The sequence below is a fragment of the Salmo salar genome, chromosome ssa10 (assembly GCF_905237065.1).
Source record: "Salmo salar chromosome ssa10, Ssal_v3.1, whole genome shotgun sequence".
Taxonomy (NCBI): domain Eukaryota; kingdom Metazoa; phylum Chordata; class Actinopteri; order Salmoniformes; family Salmonidae; genus Salmo; species Salmo salar.
This window is the reverse complement of record NC_059451.1, coordinates 27,049,488-27,069,576: the sequence shown is the minus strand read 5'-3', so window position 1 is coordinate 27,069,576 and position 20,089 is coordinate 27,049,488. Positions and strand designations below refer to the sequence as shown.

Below are 20,089 nucleotides of genomic sequence, written 5' to 3'. Positions count from 1 at the left end.
AATGTCTAGAAAGGTATGTTTGGAAAAGCACAAGAAAAGGCTCAGGTGTATATTAAGCTTAAAAAATTGTCCTCCCCGAAAGTTAGATAATGATACCAAGTGGTTGTGCATGCAGCCTCCTGGCATTCCCTCAACTGAGAGGGAGAAACGCTTTGTTAGTCTAAAAGTTTCAACGACGAAATTGCACCCATGGGAGGACAACAAAGACATCCACCGGAGAAGGGGGATATTTATAACACACTTTGTGTTCCTAAGTCATCAGAGACCTTGTATGGTAGAGAAGAACTCACAACGTTCTCAGAAATGGCCTTACTTTCCCATTTAGGTCAGTGAGAGCTTCCTGGTAATCTTGTGGTCCTTTGTGCCTCAGTTGGTAGAGCGTGGCGCTGCAACACCACATTTTGTGGGTTTTATTCCCGCTGGGGCCACACATACATAAAATGTATACACACATGACTAAGTTGCTTTGGATAAAAGCATCTGCTAAATGTCATATATTATTACTCTATGATGTCTCTTTTTACTCTCTCCGATATAAAATGTTAGGTCTCACTGTTTACTGTGCGGTCACGGTTTACTGTGCATCACACATATCGAAAAAATATATGTAAAAGGAGTGGAGAGTGTGGTTTCCAGGTGCTATTCTTATATATACACTACACATTACCTTCCTGCCAGCTCGGGCCCATTATTGTAAAAGATGGCCCTGTACTTCCATCAGCCTGCTGCTGCCTGAGCCACTGTCTAGCCTGGCTGCTTCTCATGGTCAAGAGTAGATGTTGCTCTTCAACACTGGCCCTTTTTAATGAGATTATCAAGGAAGAAGTGTCACTAAGTAGGATCTAAAATGAAAGCCATTATCTGGCATTATCTCAGAGCAGCCTCCCCCATCCATCTGCTATACCACCCACACAGCCACTAGGCTGGGATTAGAGGCATGATTAGCTCGGAAGTGCTGCTTAAACACCCCTGTGCCACATAGCACTGGGTTTCTTCACTTTGCTGCTCACCGGCCAGTTCCAGGCCAAGCCCCATCCTCCTGCTCTGCAGTAACCAGCTGGAGTACTTCCCGGGATCATAGGCCTCTGGCACCATGCCATCCCACCCTGTACCACACCCACCCACTTCCTTTCTTCCCATGGCCTGTGTTTCATCGTACCTGTGATCTTGTCGCGGACCAGTTTGCAGGACTCAATCTCTCCGATGCTGCCGAACAGGCTGCGGAACTCCTCCTGGGTCATGTTCTGGGGCAGGTAGTTGACAATGAGGTTGGTCTTGCTGTCGTCGGTGGGGCCTCCAGTTTGCATGGGTGAAGGGCAGCTGCGGCTGTTGCTGGACGGCCCGTTAGCCGTGGTGCCGTTGGGGCCGTTCGTCACCTGAGGCTCCATGTTGCTGATTATCTGAGGGAGGGAAGGGTTCGGGAAGAAGAACAATCAAAGGGGAGGTAGGAGGTACGGCATCTCAATCTGAGAACCATGATTCATTATTGGACCTCACATAAACACAGTAAACATCGAATCTACATTCCAGGCCATCAAAACTCAGACAAAAGAAAGACCAAGTTTAACTCACAGTATGAGACCATAAAGTAAACACTATATGTACACATGCAACTTAAACTCCTACATATTCATGCAGACATAGCTGTTAGAGACATGAGTGATATTTTTGAGTTCTTCTCTGTGCTTTGATAGCTGGTGCAGTTAGAGAGCGGTAAAAATTTGAGCGATTCAGCGGGGCACTGCTGTCTGTCACAGGGAACATTTACGGCTGGTTTTGCAGTGTGCTTTAAGAGCAGGTGTTTGAAGTAGAGCTTGCTGGCCCTTGAGGGAGGAGGCACTGAGGAAAGGCAGTCTGATGTGCTTATCTACTGGTAAACACTTATTTCAAGATCCTAAGACTGCCACCAAATATATTCACCCATTAGCATAAAATCTGTGTGTTTAATGGTATTATCTGATTCTCGGTTACAGTCAGTTGATTTCCATCATCCACTTACACAGAGAAGCTGAGCCTAAGAGGTTTATGGAAGGTCTGTGTGAGGTGTGGCGTGTTTGTGTTTGGAGATATAGGGTGACAGAATAGGAACCTCAGGGTGCCTGCTGTTAAAGGCATCTGCCCCACATGGGGGTGAAAACACCCCAAACAAGGTTCTTTGAAAGGTAAACTTGATGGGCTTTTAACTAAAGAAGACGACATAGGGAAATGTAGCAGTGTGAACAACAGCCAGAGCACCGATTTACTTTTCTGTGTTTTATTGAAAGTCTGTACCAGAGACACTGGGGAGTGGCTGTGTAGACTCTGAGTTTAATCTGTCAGTGTCTGTACAACACAACTATACAAAATCATTAAAGCTGCAAAATGTAACTTTTTGGGAGACCCGACCAAATTCACACAGAAATGTGAGCTATAGATCTGTCATTCTCATTGAACGCAAATCTAAGTAACGGTAGATCTGTACTGTGCACTATTTCTATCCTTCCCGTTCTTAAGTTTCGCTTTTGCGTCTTTTACTTAAGGTTTTGTACACCAGCTTCAAACAGCTGAAAATATATCTTTGGTTATTGAAAAAATATTTCACAGCGGTTTGGATTGTACAATGATTCTCTACATTATACAATGCTTGTTTGGTCACAAACTAAATGAACTATTAGAATTCTACCAATGAGGAAATGGCAGAGCGATTTCTGCATATTGCACCTTTAACAAAGAACCTTGGAAAAAAACACAGGTAAACACTTCCTGAGGTGAACCAAAATGAACTAACGGTTGTATAAAGCTCACCTCTAAAATGAATGACTGTAGTTAATTTGGTGTCATTTAAAACCTGTTAGGGATAGGGGGCAGTATTTACACAACCGGATAAAAAACGTACCCGATTTAATCTGGTTACTACTCCTGCCCAGTAACTAGAATATGCATATAATTGTTTGATTTGGATAGAAAACACCCTAAAGTTTCTAAAACTGTTTGAATGGTGTCTGTGAGTATAACAGAACTCATATGGCAGTCAAAACCCTGAGACAAATCCTGACAGGAAACTGAAATCTGATGTGTGGATATCACTTCAAACATTTGCCATTGAAACACACAGGGACTTGTGAATCATTTAGCACTTCCTATGGCTTCCACTAGATGTCCCCAGTCTTTACAAAGTGGTTTGAGTCTTCTATGGTAGTAACTGACCCAAAGAGAGGCTGTTTATCTTGGTCACAGGGGATGGGCCATTACCATTGTGACGTCGGCGCCCATGGGTACTCTCCCATTTCGAAACGTTTTGAAAAACAATGCAACCGTCCCAATGGAATATTATTGAAGCCCTGGTTGAAAAAGCCCCTAAAGATTTATGTTATACAACGTTTGACATGTTTGAACGAACTTAATTATATATTTTTTGCTCATTCCTGACGACAAGTCAGACGCACACGGTACATTTTCACTAGCCTTCGGAGCGCGCTAACACTATTGGGACATAAATTATTAACTTTTTTGAACAAAACTACATTTGTTATGGACCTGGGATTCCTAGAAGTGCCTTCTGATAAAGATAATCAAAGGTAAGGGATTATTTACAATAGTATTTTTGATGGTTGATCGTTCCAAGATGGCTCCAACATTTATAGCCTAGACTTTTTTTCTGGGCATACCACGTCGTTTATTGCAAAGTGTGATTTCCCAGTAAAGTTATTTTTAAATCTGGCAAAGCCATGGCATTCAAGACATGTTAATCTATAAGTCTTTGAATGACAATATTACATTTTAACAATGTTTTCGAATAGTAATTTAGTAAATTGTAGCGCTAATTCACCGGAAGCATTTAAGGGAAAAGATTTTCTGAACGTCATGCGCCGATGTAAAATGCTGTTTTTATATATAAATATGAACTTTATCGAACAAAAAATGCATGTGTTGTGTAACATGATGTCCTAGGAGTGTCATCTGATGAAGGTTGTCAAAGGTTAGTGCTGCATTTAGCTGTGTTTTGGGTATTTGTGATGCATGCTAGTTGCTTTGAAAATGGCTGTGTGATTATTTCTGGCTGGGTACTCTGCTGACATAATCTAATGTTTTGCTTTTGCTGAAAAGCCTTTTTGAAATCGGACAACGTGGTTCGATTCAGGAGAGGTGTATCTATAAAACGGTGTAAAATAGTCATATGTTTGAGAAATTGAAGTTATAGCATTTATGAGGTTTTGCATTTAGCGCGACGCGATTCCACTGGCTGTTGATTAGGGTGGGACGCAAGCGTCCCACTGGCCCAGACAGGTTTTAAATAAAGATCTAAAAGATGAGGAAAATAGGATACATGTTCCTGCTGTTTGAATCAAAAGTGAATCAAAATCATAGAAAAGGAAAGATCTTCGCACAGGTTTGGGTATATTTATTTATATATATATACCGTAAAAAAGTTGCGGCTTATAGTCCGGAATTTACCGTAAATTCTTATAGTCCAACTTATAGTCCGGAATTTACGGTATATATATATACATATATACATATATATATACCGTAAATTCCGGACTATAAGCCGCAACTTTCTTCCCAGGCTTTGAACCTCGCGGCTTAAACAATGACGCGGCTAATATATGGATTTTTCCCGCTTTCAATTTTCCCAAAAAACACATTCTGTGACGTGCTCAGTTTTTTGGCGGCATGAAGCTTTAATTAGACCAATGAAATTGTCAAATGGGTTAAGGTCAAACAACTTTTTTGTTTACTGTTTAGATTAAATCGAGCGCTCTCAAACTACCCATCATTCTGATTACGGTAGTCATTTTGTCACCCTCATCATGGCAAAGACACGGAGAAATGCATATGATGCAGCTATATATATATATATATATATATATATATATAACATTGAAGTTTGTACCTCTATTCAAAACCAGCATATTTAGAAAGGTTTCCCCATCTGACTGTAGCTAAGTTAATGTTTTGATAGCAATGATGTTGTTGAAAACTGCTCTAAAAACTAAAATAGACAATATTTTATCACAATATTCTGAACAATCATTATCAGTCACATAGATCTCAACTCTATTGTTTTCTCCTTTGGTTTTCTAACACGATCCTCAAGCCTGAGACATACATTATCTACAGTGGAGGAGGGTATATCATAAATAAACTTGAATGTGAATCATTTCAGCCTCCATCTTCTCATTCCACACACACCAGTCTACTTTACAATGGAACAACACACAAGATAATGCCTGGAGCCCACAGCAGAATACAAACAGAGAACCGCCTCTTTAAAAGCGCTCATGATCTATTCTGCATGCAAATTGTGCTTTTGACAGTATCCTCACCACTCCACCAAAGAGGGACCACGGAGACAGCGAGGAAGAAGATATAAAGTACCTAGCAGTAACAAAGTTGATTGGGGGGCCTTATTAAATTTGTTTACACTTCCTGCTGAGCTTCATTCTGTCAAAAATACTTTCAACTCCATGGGACGTGTGCTTTGAGTTTTCACCAGAAAAAGAAAATGGCTACCTTTAATTACCCAAGACCCGTCAGTTAGATTGACCAATTATAATTTCTACCCCCTGCCACCGGCACTACCCATGCTCAGCTGTCCATTGTGCCTCAGTGACTGGATATCTCTGCTCTCCCACAGAGTAGCCCAGTACTGAGAAAGGCAATATCTCCATGGTCTCTCTGGGTTCCTGGCCGAGGCACTACAGCGCACAAGCAAAGCCTTCAAAGGAGCTCTACCATCAGCCTGAGGACAGACACCAGGCCTACTGATTCAACAGAACGCTAGCTAGCTAACACTAGCTTCAGATTAGAGCTTGTTTCCCCTGACCGGGCTGAAACACAATGCTGGATTTACAGCCTCCATTAATGCCACTGGGCATGGTGTGTGGGAGGGACCTGCTTCCTCTGGACTAAAATGGAGGCCTTAGTGGGTTCAGAGTGTAGGAAATAAATATTGGTTCATGAATCTAATGTGTGTGAGTCATGCAAGGCGTGAGTAAGGCAGTGTCTCTGGAGGCTGTGTCTGTGTGGAGGAAGACGGAGGGGATAGAGGTCCATTAGAAGAGGTTAAAGTTCACCCCTTTAGATGAGTGAGTCGACAAAAACAGATCATCCAGGCCTATCCTTAATACTTATGTAGCAGTGATTTAATGTCATGGGTTTTTATTATCGAGGATTTTGTTGTGTATTATTTAGATTTGAAATAAGATTGTATTTATGTGACTATGAAACAGTACCTCAGATTGGGAGTGAGGTAAGAAGTGATTTGCAAGGCTGGAATATTTTCGCATATTGTACATCACAACTTGACAAAATGCATACATTTTCCATTACCTATACTGTCTTCATTATTCAATAAATAACACACCAGATGCAAAAACAAAATTACAGAATGGGAAATATATAGCCGACATAAAAACATTTGGATGCAAATTTTAGAGCATTTATATTTATAGGACCTAAAACATGTACATTTTAAGGTTGATGAATGGTTAAAGCATTACAATTTTACATCCAATATTGTAAAGATTCACATATTTATATTATATATAAAGCTATATTTACTCTCCATATTTTTTCCATTCACAGTAAATCAATCAGCATCCTCCAAGCACACAGTACATTAGGTTGGCAGAAAAAGTAGCTGGCGCAGTGTGTCTGCCTGGCCGGCCTGCATCAGGGCCCCTCCCCTCTGGCCTAGCAGACAGACAGGCCTGCTCCTTCAGCAGCACTGTCATCACCATTGGTAATGTCGGGTAAAAAGCCATTTTTGTGGCTGTCTCCTTACCATCTTTGGCTGTGTCAGCAATCCCTTCTCTGCCCAGCCCTGTAGCTGCGGGAGTTCTGCCTGACGCCACTGTGTCTCTGTCGATCCCTAGGAGGTTTCAGGGTCAAGATTTAACATGCTTGTTTTTCTACACAGGCCTTACGGTCACCAGCCACACTAAAACACACAGGTGGCTTTGCTTCCTTCCAGATAGGGGTTGGTTTCTGTATAGGAATACTGCTCATTGAGACCTGGGTATAATTCAGATAAGGGGCAATTACTGTAATGTTGGTGTTGAGTATGACGTGGTCTATTTAGGGAGAGGAGGATAGACCTGACTTGGGAACAATGGTGACCTCTGTAGCATTAATGATGTGGATATCCCTCTCACTCCTGGTGAGTAAACAAGCCCCTTGACAAAGACAGCTCTTCAAATGAGCTGCGGGCTGCAGGCAGCAGCATCCTCTGCAGAATATAGAGCTGAAGCTGTAACACCAGTAGCTAAAACAGCCAATTTAGGAGGAGAGGATTTTGAGGCTGAGCTCTTGCTTCATTTACTCTCCCAGACAGAGGGATGAGAAGGTAGAGGAATGCAATGGGATGTAACCAGTCAGGGTCAGGTGATGGAGGAGACCATTCATCCTCTAGGGGGTGTTATTGGGGTTCCAGATGAGAATGGACTGTCAGCTGAAGAGGGGAATTGGGAATAGGGAGGGGCAGCTTGTGTATGGTGACAGGTTGGCGTGTGTCAGGATGTTTGGGTTGATAATTTGGGGAATGTAAATTGAGCCAATGAATTATGGGTACATTTCCTTTACCAGATGCCACCTCTGTTTTAGTTTAGGTGAAGACCGAAGGTTATAGCAACATCTTACAGCTTTAGAATATAAAGAACACACTGTATTACACATTCATCTTTGGGGGATTAATACTTAAGGTAATATACATTTTTGATCTAGCTTTTTCTTATGATCTAGATTTTCCCATTCACAGGGATTCAGATGAAACAATACACTGCTTGAGTCAACCTGAACCATCATATACACAGGATTTGTCAAAGTGAATACAGGTATGACACAGACACTTATTTTTAGCCAAAGAAACCAGCATGGGCTGGACAGCCTTAAATAGATATGCCCCCAAGGCTTGGATACCCCGTGGACATAAGAGGTCACCCAATATGGTGGACCAACGTCCATTTTAAAGGAGAGGGCATATTGAACTAGCAACATCCTTTTTTCCATTGAGTTTTAATCTCATTTCAAATTTGGAAAGCTAACCTGAAAAGAGATGTTAAACAAAGGTGAAACATTAAAAGCATTTTTCACCCCATCTGCTATGGATAGCTTTAAATGGGCGCGTCTAAAAATGAATGGTTTTGCCAAAGTAAGCATAATATCCAGCATGTTCAAATGAGGTCCCAAAACATGGTGAAAAGCAGCAAGCAGGTGTAGGACTAAACATTGGCTATGGTTTCCAAAACATTTTAGCAAATGGTGTACTACCCACTCTACTGAGAGGTTGTTGGTAGTATTGCAGCAAAAGGGTAGTTTGTGTTCCTTTTGTATTTACATATTGTAGCTACAATATTAACTCTATGCAAACAAATATCTATTCTAAAACCAATTTCCAAGCAAGCATACAGTTGCTGAAATATTGAGAGATTTTAGTGGGTATTAGATATACGATAAAGACTTATGGTAGCTGAAACCTACATTCTATTGTTTTATAACCAGTACAATAACAGATATACAGCCAAGTGTATCAATACAGCCACTAATAATGACTATCTCCCTCTTTCTATGTCTGTCTGCCTCGCTCCAGTATGAACACACACACACACACACACACACACACACACACACACACACACACACACACACACACACACACACACACACTTCCTGATAACATCTCAAATAATATTCAAATGAAGGGACAGTGCAATTACATTTAAAAAAAACAACAGATGAGCAATCGCTCATGGGTACAATTTCAATTATTCAGGGAATACATTTTGGTTGTGCGCAGCAGACATTAGACAGAGTTATTATATAATCAATATACTCTCTAGTGTGTCAAATATTTGACACCCTGTAAGGGCTCCCCATCTCCTTGAGCTCCTGAGGTGAGCGGTGTGTGTCTGGTATGGCAGTCATGTAGAAAATGTTATAACTGCCCACAGAGGACATTATCTCCCTCCGCAGCCTGCGTCATCTAGCAAATCTCACATGACCAGAAGCCTCTCCTCTGCCACGGTGACACTGTAAAAGCGCCACTTTACTGCCAGGCAGACCTCCCCTGCCCAAACGAGCTTAGACAATCAATTTCCCGTGACTTTGCTGGGATGGATGCGGATAGGAGACACTGCAGTGGATCAGAATGCGGCAGTAGTATAATTGAACTGATAGCGCCTGGCACAAAATGGAGGTCAGTTGGATGGTTGTTTGTGATTTCAATGTCTCGCCACATCCCAGCATTCTCCTATATGCTAGAACAGAGGATGACCCCAACAGGATATTATACACTGACTCATTAGACTATCAGTAAAATTATCCTTTCAGATTTTCCTGTTTACATGGACATGTTCAATCATAAAACACGGAATGAAATCCAATCTGTTAAATATTTAATATTTCTGAATCAAAGGGTTGTCCATTGTACAGTAAAGTATTCTGTAATTCTGTCCTCTAACAAGCACACTAACACAGTGAAAGGTCATAGTGTCCTCGATCCATTGAAATGCTCATTTCAAGAAGAGGGTAGGTCACAAACTCAACCATTGAAACCCCAGCATGCCACAACTCCCTCAAAGTGCTTCAGAGTAAGAGGGAACTTGAGTTATCAAAGCGATTCAGACACATTTATATGGTTTTTGTATCTTAACTCCAGGTCAGTGAAGTTCCCTCCATGCTATAGATTTTTTTCTCCATCTTTTTATTTTTCGTTGCCTCTCCAGTCATCCTGCAGGTCAGACGGAAGCTGGGTCGGATCAATCAGGAAAGTAATCTGGAACACCTTGCGCCGCACCCGCCTGACTCCACCAACATCGATCCGCATCTACTTTGCCAAATTGATTTTTTCTCCCCTTCTCTGTGTGACTCAGAATAATAAATGTTTCAGTGCTGTATGTAAGCAATTTTTCATTTCACTTTGCTTGACTTTTTCCCCTTATGATGTCCACTGTTTTATAGGATCGATAGAACTTTCCCAGAACCCTTTCTTGGCCTCTCCACTGAGTAATCTACGTACACTCTCTAGGGTCAAAGGTCAGGAGATGAGAAGGCAACGCGCCGCTATTAATTGCAGAAGATGTCTGCAGCAGAGTCAAGCTCTTTAAATATCACAGCTACATCTAGTCTAATCTCAGAGTACCTTGGAGACATCAGTCTTACATTGTTTCAATTTCATTAATTCTCTATTATATAGTCCAACTGTAGACACTTATATAAATCTCAGAATGTATCCTCAAAACATACACTGGTTATAGAATAAATATGAAATGCATCCAAGGTCTGCTTCTAGAAGGTCATAGCCTGACATTCTTTGACCATGGGCTAAATCTCAGATCCGACAGCTAAGTCTGTCTGTGTTACTCTCCACTTCTGAAAGCACCATCAAATGGACTTCTCACTCTAACTCACTGGCTGTTAAAGCTTTCTGCTAGCATCTTAAATCACCCTCTCCTTCTTCCCAGCTCTGAGCGTAATTGGAAAAACAACTTATCTTTTAAAAAAGCAAACACTAAAGCACAAGTAAACGTCCGCCAGACTACTTTCAGGAAAGTTCAAATTGCAAACAAAAGACCACTTAATAACCACTAGAAGGGAAACATTGGGAGAGCCTGAAACTTTTTCCTACACAACTGAATTATAATTAGGCCTGAATTCAATCAAAATGTAATCTAGCTTCTCTGCAGTGAGCTTTTTCCTGATTTGTTTTCGTGGCATTGGAGTTGTAAACTGCCTTAGTCTAGAGAATGAGCAGCCCACAGACAGTGACCATAGAGACCTACGGGCCGCAGTCTCCTGCCACTGCCAAACCATAGGTGGACTCAAGCCATTTGTACATTGGCTAAACCCCAACTCTGCACCAATGCATGGAAGCAGAAAATTGGTGAGCATCTTGATTCTGAGATGACACTTCAATGTGTGTGGCTCCACTGACCTGTGCTATCCTTCCCTCCCCTGAAGTGGTGTGAGAACTCCTGGCCACCTGTCTGGCAGCTTGGCCGTACCCTGTACCCTAGGCGTACATGTTCGGCCCCAGCCCTGGGCCCAGGGGCCTCTGGAGGTCCTGTCCATGAGCCAGCATGGGGAGAGGAGCTGTGATATCCATAGGCTGCAAAAGGCCAGCTGAGACTGAACTCTGAACACAGTGGTCCACTCAGAGGGCCTCACAGCCTCATCACTGACAAAACATCAATACTACATGTGCAGTGGTCTAATCATACCGCTCATGTGGGATATTAATGTTCCCTTAATAGGTTATTAAGTCTTCGTGACAGATTACATTATTTCATTTAATACAGTTTAACTAAAGGAGAGAGAGAGAAAGAAATACCACCCATGTCTGCTAACCCCAGTCCTAAGGCTGATTCCCAATGACAGGGTCAATACACTGTCACCCCTCACTACGCACACACCCGCGCCACTCTATCACTACTACATGATTGGACCCTCATCTACACAAGTGGGATACTTCTGAATGAAGGTGACTACAGTACAATGCAGCCTTGGTTTGTATTCGTTCGTATTTTAAGTGAAAGCTCATTACCATCTTGAGGTTGTTTTTAGCCAGTGTAGAAGCCATGGTTCCACTGCATCAGCACCCGGTGTCAGATCACTGCACCTGTAAAGGCATCAATGTTCCTGACCAACAATAAGCGTCTCTCCTTGCTCGTAAGGTCTAAAATAGAAATGATATGTAAAAACCCCAGCCTAGTTGTAATTAAATATTTACATTTTTTTGTTCAAATTAGAATGAACTAATGTACTTTGGATTCTAGTTCATCAAACCTTTGCACACGCCTAAACACTATCCCCTGGATGTACTTTTAATTAATGCTGATTTGAAGCCAGGATGAGTCATATCTGCTTGGGTAAAACAGGTATAGATGTACAAATAGCCTGTAGGTAAAAGACCAGAAACTAAGCTGCACCAGGGCAAAGCCTATAAGACAGAGAGGGAGAGTCCCAGGCTCCCTGCACACACACACACACACACACACACACACGAGGCCCAGCCAGAGCAGAGCAAGGCTCCTCCTAATCTAATCACTGCCTATGATCTCTGCTGCCCCATCAGCTGCTTCCCAGGCTGCCTGCCTGCTTGTGTGTTTCCAATGACCAGAATGTGTGCCTGCCTTCTCCTGACAGTCAGGGGCCTTGCAGCTCACACAGGAAGCTAAATCACACAGACACCAGCCGTTGCACAGGGCTTCATTCCAAGGCCCATGATAACAGTACATTGCTAGGAGCTAATCTGGTTATTGATTAGGATCTGAACTCGAGCTCATATAATCAAATAGCTGCAAGACGAAAGGACATGTCATCTATCTTAAGTAAATAATACAATCGAAAATACGGAAAAGCAAGCACCTGGATGGAGACAGTTAATACATTATTTGAGAAGAGCAGGAGAGACAGATTCATTACATATAATGTCCTTGTATGACAGTTGAATGTACAGTATGTTCTGTATTAGCATCCATTGTTATATCTATCCATGTGCAGTACATTTAATTGTACTGGTACTAATCATACTATACAAGCTCTATGAGTCATATTCATATAAAAAAGTGCATCTGTGAAACTAATCCTCAAATTTTTCTGTGTTATAATATACTAACTTGGAGCATATTAGGTCATTAGAAAATTGGAAACAGATTTCAATATTTAAAAAAAAATCTACTCAAATTTAGCTTCTGCTGCAGTGAGAAGACAAAGCCTAAATGTATACTCACAGCTAAGATTACCCCTCCAGCATATCAACTAAACCATAAAATGTGGCATGCATTCAAAATAGAAGATTAATCTCCTTCTGCCGTGGTACAGTGTAATTGAAAATGCCCACAGGAGACTATCTATGTTCATATAGTATGTGCCAGAAAATATAGGGCTATTTCCATGGAAAATTCTGGAATGGAGTTTTATATCAATAGCATGGCGGGGAGACATGTATTTGGAAGATATAGATGTCTACCATCTGCTCTCTCTGGATCTCAAATTGATGGTTCTGTTAATTGCTTCAAATGTTTATCTGTCTTGATAGATATCTGTAGTAAAATTCATATTTCCATCTAGTTTGAGAAGAACATTTTACCGCTGATATGAAGGGAATAGGCCAGCGTTTTTCAAACTTGGTCCTGGGGGGTGCACATTTTAGTTTTTGCCCTAGTACTACACAGCTGATTCAAATAATGAACTAATCATCAAGCTTTGATTCTTTGAATCAGCTGTGTAGTTCTAGGGCAAAAACCAAAACTTGCACCCCTTGGGGTCCCCAGGATAGAGTTTGGGAAACACTGGTATAGGCATTGACAGGATGAATCCCTTTCCCAGATAACAAAACCTCTGATGGCAGTGGAATTGTTCCATGTCATTTCAGATAGCCATGACACTCACCATCTCAGATTGTTCTGAAATTGTGTCTGTAGTTAGAAACATGTATGATTTGCATTCCTGAAGCATTATTTTGTTGGCATTTTATTTTATCTCAGATAAATTAAGCTAATTGATTGCACACAAATTAGACATTCTAATTTATAGGATTCAAATATGTATTTATTTTTGGGGGGATGCAATTAGTTTAATTTCTCAAATTCAATAAAATGATGTTTCAGGAATGCTAATTGTATCTGTTATGAACTACAGAAACGATTTTAGAACAATCTGAGATGGTGGGTGTTGAAATCCTCTTCCTTGTGCTTTTTGAGGTGGAACGACCTAGTGATCAAATCTCATCGCACTCATGCTTGCCTCAGCTTTTGACAGCGATAGAAAAATAATGGTATGAACCATATACTTTTAGGCAGTAACGCTTTTATGTTCTCAATAGGGATTGAGGAAGCATCTGTCAGTTCCACCACCCTGACCCCTTGTCTGTGGGTACCCTGTCCGCTACGGGTCTGTGGGTACCCTGTCCGCTACGGGTCTGTGGGTACCCTGTCCGCTACGGGTCTGTGGGTACCCTGTCCGCTACGGGTCTGTGGGTACCCTGTCCGCTACGGGTCTGTGGGTACCCTGTCCGCTACGGGTCTGTGGGTACCCTGTCCGCTACGGGTCTGTGGGTACCCTGTCCGCTACGGGTCTGTGGGCAGATCTGACTAGGAAATGTACTTCCTTCCTCCTTCCATCTCATTCTTAATCCTCCTCCCCTTTCTTTCTCTTGACCTACAGCAAGTAGAAACAGAATATTTCCCCCTGTTTATATTTACAGTACTAGGATTTGATGGTGCAGACTGTGTGTAAAGATGTAGGGAAGCAATAGGCCTAATGTGCGTTGTTTGTAATCCAACCAGCAGTGCCATTTTGTTGCATGTTGTTATGTTGTATGTTAAATGTATAATTCATCCGGCAACAGAAATATAAATGTTTGATGCCTTCCAGGCTGTGAAAAAAATCCCCTGTTGGAGGGATGACCTTGAAACGTCCTTTATCATCACAGTAACTGGCCACTTTACTTGGCAACGTTGAACAACGAGCCGGAGCAACTGCTAACGATACCAAGCCTACTGCTGCTGCTGCTGCTGCTGCTTTCTTTTCTCCTTTTCCTGGGATGCAAAATGTAGATCAGAGGAGTGTGCGGTTTGGGCAGTCTCAGGAGTAACTGCCACTCAAATCCAAAAGTATGTAACACACAAAACACACGGAATACAGAGGAGGATGAAGAAAGAGAAGAGTAGAAATATGGAAGTCAGCGTTCTACTTCCATCTTTGAATGAACAGAGATATAGAGAGGATATATTAATATCTATCTATTTCCTTACTTTCCTTTAGTATATTTACTCAGAAAAGCAGGAGCAACAAACAACAAGTGCATGACCCTGTGTTTGCTACCGGGTTGTTTGCGCTAAGAATTTGTAGCTGATTATTGTCTGTCTGTGGTACTTTCAATTTCCACCAAAGGAATTAGACTTGTATTTGTGAAGTCAGTTCCCCTCACAGCTGAATTCCTTCATCTTTCCTTTCTAAAGGGGAAATTTAAATAAATAAATAAAATATATCATTGTGGAAGCCTATTCCATTTTTAACTAAAACGTTTTGTTGATATTCATGTACGTTTAGTCTTCACACAAAAGGAATATTTAATAACAAAGCCATATATTTGAGACAATGGTTCAGAGCGGCTTATTCAAATGGGCATTAGCTCATTAGTTCCTACTGTTTTTGTCTGAGTATAGGCCAAGGTACGTTGAAAATGAGTGTTTTTCTTGCTTACATTAGTAATATTGATAACACCAAAACATTTATAGGGAGACGTATTCATGCTTATGGGATTAAACTGTGTTATAATTTCCTTGCTTTCCAATTCATTCAAATGCATAGTGTTATCAATAAAACAAAAAGCTTTTTTGAATCAATTATAAACGAGAGACATTTATGGCATAAGTTTGAAATTAAAATGTGAACCTACTTTACAAAGCAAATGTTCTACTATATGTGATTTATCATCCTGCTTTAAATCTCAATCCAAATGAATTACTATAGATCCCCCCTTCAGGGCATAAATAATCAAAACATGCAATTATTTAACAAATCACCACTTTGATTAAGATACTGCCATGTTAGTGACTATGCCTGACTGGAAGCAGGAAGGAGATAGATGATTGAGAGGACACCAACATGAACATGTGGCATTTCTGCTGGGAGTTGCATGTGAATAATTACCCACGCTGCTCAGGGACTGGAGATTCAGTCCAAGTCTTCTCATAGGCACGGTAGCATGTCAACAGCAACAACACGATCACATCTCACACAAAACATTGGAGAGCTGCGGGGTGTTTATTTGTCCACATCTGGCTATTCAACGGTTCTACAGATTGCTTCAGATCTAAGGGCGAGGCATGTGGTCAGTTATATTGCTGTAATTAATGGTTAGATGCCTCTATGATAGGGATGGTACCGAATATTGATATTATGCGCTGATTACAGATCGGTAGATGTAAACTGCCCTGTTGAGTAATGGCAAAGTATTCCACTGTCCATTTTAGTCAGCCTCATCTCCTCTCTTAATTTGTCTAGTTAATCCGGCTCTCAGTTGTCTATGTACATCTGGACACTTGTCAGTTGTACTTCTTTTCAACTCTATGAACAACTGCATCTGCACAGCATAGGATACAATACATTAACTACAAGACATCCATGACAAAAAAAAACAATGTTTTAGCAGTTTATTTCCTATTCAGTATTATATTGCAGCCAATATGTTACTGTTTATCATGCAACTATCATGTCATCCTTTCAAATACATCCCATTGTTACATGTATAAAAATGTAACCATGATATTTCATACCTGATTGGATGGATGGAAACAGCACTCAGCAAGCTGAACTTTACCTTTACATGTTTGATTTGAGTACACTATTCTCAAGAGCACTACTCTCAAGGGCACAGAATCTAAGGCGGAGCACGCTAATTTAATCACCTCAAACCACCGCCGAGGTTGTTCGGCAGAACCTCTACTAGCTTTAATACTGTTCTTACACCCATACTTATACCTCCTTCACCATTACCTGATTCAGGTAGAAATAAATCATTGTATTCTTCCAGGAGGACCTTGCCTCACCTATAGATCCTATCGCTGTTTGAGGCAATACTGGTCCGTTTTAGAATGACTTCTCTTCACAACAATGGTAGCGTAGCCTAAGCAAAGAGAACACAACCTGATCTTATAAAATATGATTCTTATTCGTCTCTTTACCCTCTCTCACTCCCTGTCCAACTGTGAGAATCTGAGAGCCCCGTTGACACTCCACTGTTATGTGTGTTAGCACCATCAAGTGCAAACTCTCCCACCTTCTGAACCACTCGCCACAGCTCTTTACTCACCCCCAGTTCTCCCACTAAGGTCAGCAGCCCCCTCCTCTACCCACACCAGTCTGTGGCATACCATCCAGCTGCTCACAAAACCCTACTTTATATTAATCTGAGTATCTCTACTATTAGCATTGATATGTAACCTTGGTGCTGGATAGTAAAGATTGCACCCTGAGTGTTGTAACTCTAATGGAAGGCAGTAGAAGTGTGGTGACACTGCCCAGTGTTTGAGCCCCTCTGACAGACAGCAGGGTGCTGCTCGATGAGGAGCGCGCTCAGTTCCACACCGTAAACACTAACGTTAGATATCCCCCCCCCTCTCTCTCTCCTTCCTTCTATCACTCCCAACGCCCACGCCTCCCTCCTTTAGTACTGAGTTACTGGCAAACCCCTCCATCACTACGCTACAGAGAGCAGTCAGGGAGACAGGGTGCTATCGCTGTCACCATGGTTGGGAATTGCTTTCTTTTCAATTAGCATTTTGATTGCACGGAAAAGCCCACACACAAACGATCAAATATTCACTTCGAAAAATGAATAATGCTTCCCACATTCAAGATGCTAATATGGAAGCTGGCAAATTCCCTTTGTGACAGGGACAACATTTTAAAAGCAGGATAATGCCATTTTAACATTTTATTCAGCTTATTATTAACAGCATACAGTAAAATAATGTTTGATATGTCTATGGAAATGTAGACGTCAGGGAAAACAGCCTCTGTGAGTGCAGAAAGGTTTTACAAAAATATGTGTTTGTTGATTTGGTTAGTCAGCCCTGCCACTTGGCTGTATGTTGTTGTTGTGGATGGATCAGAGTTAAACTGAGTCCCTGGCAGGCACTCCCTCCCACCAGCCGGGGGACAGCCCGGGGAGGAAGTGACTCTGAGCCCTTTGTCAACAATGGATGCACAAACATCCACCATGCAGCACAGACAAGAGCTACCAGCAGTGTCAGAGGCAGAAGCAGAGGAGGCACAGGCAATTCTTTAAAAACCTGTCTAAGTGAGGGGAAATGTACACCAATGCAGGCATGCATATCACACACACACACACACACACACACACACACACACACACACACACACACACACACACACACACACACACACACACACACATCTCCCTCTGATACACTACACATTCACAAACGCTATTCACAACCGTAGGCCTACAGTACATACACTGTCAAACATTACAAAAATAAAACCTACCAAAATGTGCACTATAAAACATGAATATACCAAACCTACAAAAGTACAATCAACTATTTACAACGAACAACATCATGAACAATATCATGCAGGCAAAATATCAGATAAAACAATGTACTTTACGTTTGCTGTGCACAGGTAACATGAACAGTTTACGATTGTGCAAACCTACAGGGAGGCCAGGAGATTCACGCACCACTTCATGGTCGTAAAATGGGTGTCGATCCCCGAAACCTCTCCACTGCCCCTCGCCTCCATGCTTTTCCTCTCAGAGCAATGACTATACCCATCGCCTTCTCCCAAAACTGGATGAATAACACCCCATTAACTGTTAGGGAAGGAAGGCACACTGAGTGAGGCATGGTGCTACTGCTGCAGGCTGTCGGATGGATGCAAGGACACAACAAGCAGCTGGCAGGCTGCAGCCTCCTTACCATTTTAAACCCATTCCACTCCATTTGTGAGCCGGCAGCTGTTTTCTCTCCCCAGCGCCTGAGCAAATTTCCCCCTCACTTGGAGCTCTCTCTCTTGCTTTCTCGCTCTGTGATGGTCAGACAGTAGGCGGCTTGTGAAAGCAGGCATTCCCTTCTTCCAGAGCGGCTGGGTGAGAATGTAAAAGGCTGCAGCCCCCTCCCCAGTCTCCTCCTCATCTGTGAGGTCAGAGCTCCCCTTTCTCTGGAAGCGTGTGCTGCAGCATTCTCACTGGCTCCTGCGCCTGTCTTTCCAGCCCACTCCTCCACAAAGTTAACACATTCACTCTGGTAGCCTCACAGATGCAAGGAGCGCTTGGCAAAGAAAAGCTTTTTGGTACCAGCAAAGCAATCAATCGCTGCTAAGGTCTTTGCTTGAGTGAGCACAAAGAGTGATTGCACCCTCAGGCACTATGGTAATAGGATGCCTGAACAGCACTATGTATATAAATTAGCTATTACTGCATGCATGATTAAGTCTGCAAATACACACTACCCTAGTTGTATACATTCATATGTGCTCATATTTATTGCATGTATCTTATTCAAATAAGGATGCGAATCCAGTTAAAACGTATGTCATTTACAATTCATGAAAAATATCATTAGATATTGCTAAAACAAATTCAAAATACAAATGTTATATAGCCTAATTTTAAGTTGCAGTTATTTAAAAAATAAATTGGCTGTTAACCCAAGGCTGGCTTAGCTGTTAGTTAACACAGCCTACTAATGATATGCATATAGCTATCTATTTTAACAGTGCATTGTGAGTGAATGAATGTAGCGGTGTCCTCTATGTTTTTAGTGTATGCAATATAACGGTCTGACTTTTAGAAGTGTGTGATGTGAGAATGTATGTGTGTGATCGTTTTAATATAAGGTAAAGCCAAAGAAAAATGTCCATCCTGGATGGACAATAAAGTTTTATTCTATACTCACGTCAAACTGTAAATCTCACACACACCTGCAGGAGCGATACATCTAGAAACAACAAAGCGCCCCAAAAATTGGGATAGGCTCCCTACGGATTCAAACACAAACCCCATACGGAAGTGTATCACCTGGCTAGGCTACTGCTGCAGAGGTGCAATGATGACGGTGACTCAAAGCAGTTCATTAAATGTAGATAAATAACGAGATAGATAAGACAGATGCCTTAGCATAGGCTAAACAAATTGTTCCCTACTCACCATGACCATTCTTGTTTTAGATTGAGGAGGATAAAGCGAAAGGAGAGCAGCAAGTATTTAGTCTTCGTGTGGATAAAGAAAATCGGTTGCTAAAGGAGTCGATCCTAGTGCTGGGCGCGCGTGGTCCCAATGACAATCGGATAAAGAAGGCGCGTGTGAGTGGATGAACGTGAGCCTGCAGTGTGTGCAGCGTGTCAGAGGCGAGCCGTGGGTGGAAATCTCTGCGGGAGCGTCGGAGAAAAGAAACGGTCCCAAAAAATAAAACAAAACTAAAAGGGTAAGTCTTCACTGAAAGGAAACAGCTAATGCAAGCATCCCTTTTCCTTCAAACCATTTATGGGTTATTCAGTCTGTATGGTTTAGAATCTCATTGGCTGCGATAGAGCGGGGAAGGGGTGGCGCGCTAGTGGAGGAGAGTGTTGGGGGAGG

At 41.8% G+C, this 20,089-nt stretch overlaps 1 protein-coding gene across 10 annotated transcripts in view; it reads right to left on the bottom strand.

Moving 5' to 3' along the window:
- Positions 1-20,089, bottom strand: part of elavl4 (ELAV like neuron-specific RNA binding protein 4) — a 72,126-nt gene that overhangs the window by 33,964 nt on the left and 18,073 nt on the right. For 5 of the 10 annotated variants that reach the window (XM_014216626.2, XM_014216627.2, XM_014216623.2 and 2 more), the window contains 2 exons: positions 6,767-6,853; positions 1,160-1,400 (listed from right to left, as the gene is read on the bottom strand). In XM_014216626.2, coding sequence (XP_014072101.1) covers positions 1,160-1,400; positions 6,767-6,853 — 328 coding nt within the window. Of the gene's footprint in view, positions 1-1,159; positions 1,401-6,766; positions 6,854-18,431; positions 18,589-19,660; positions 20,039-20,089 lie in introns of those variants that run through there. The other 5 variants (XM_014216631.2, XM_014216625.2, XM_014216629.2 and 2 more) reach the window with 4 other exon arrangements.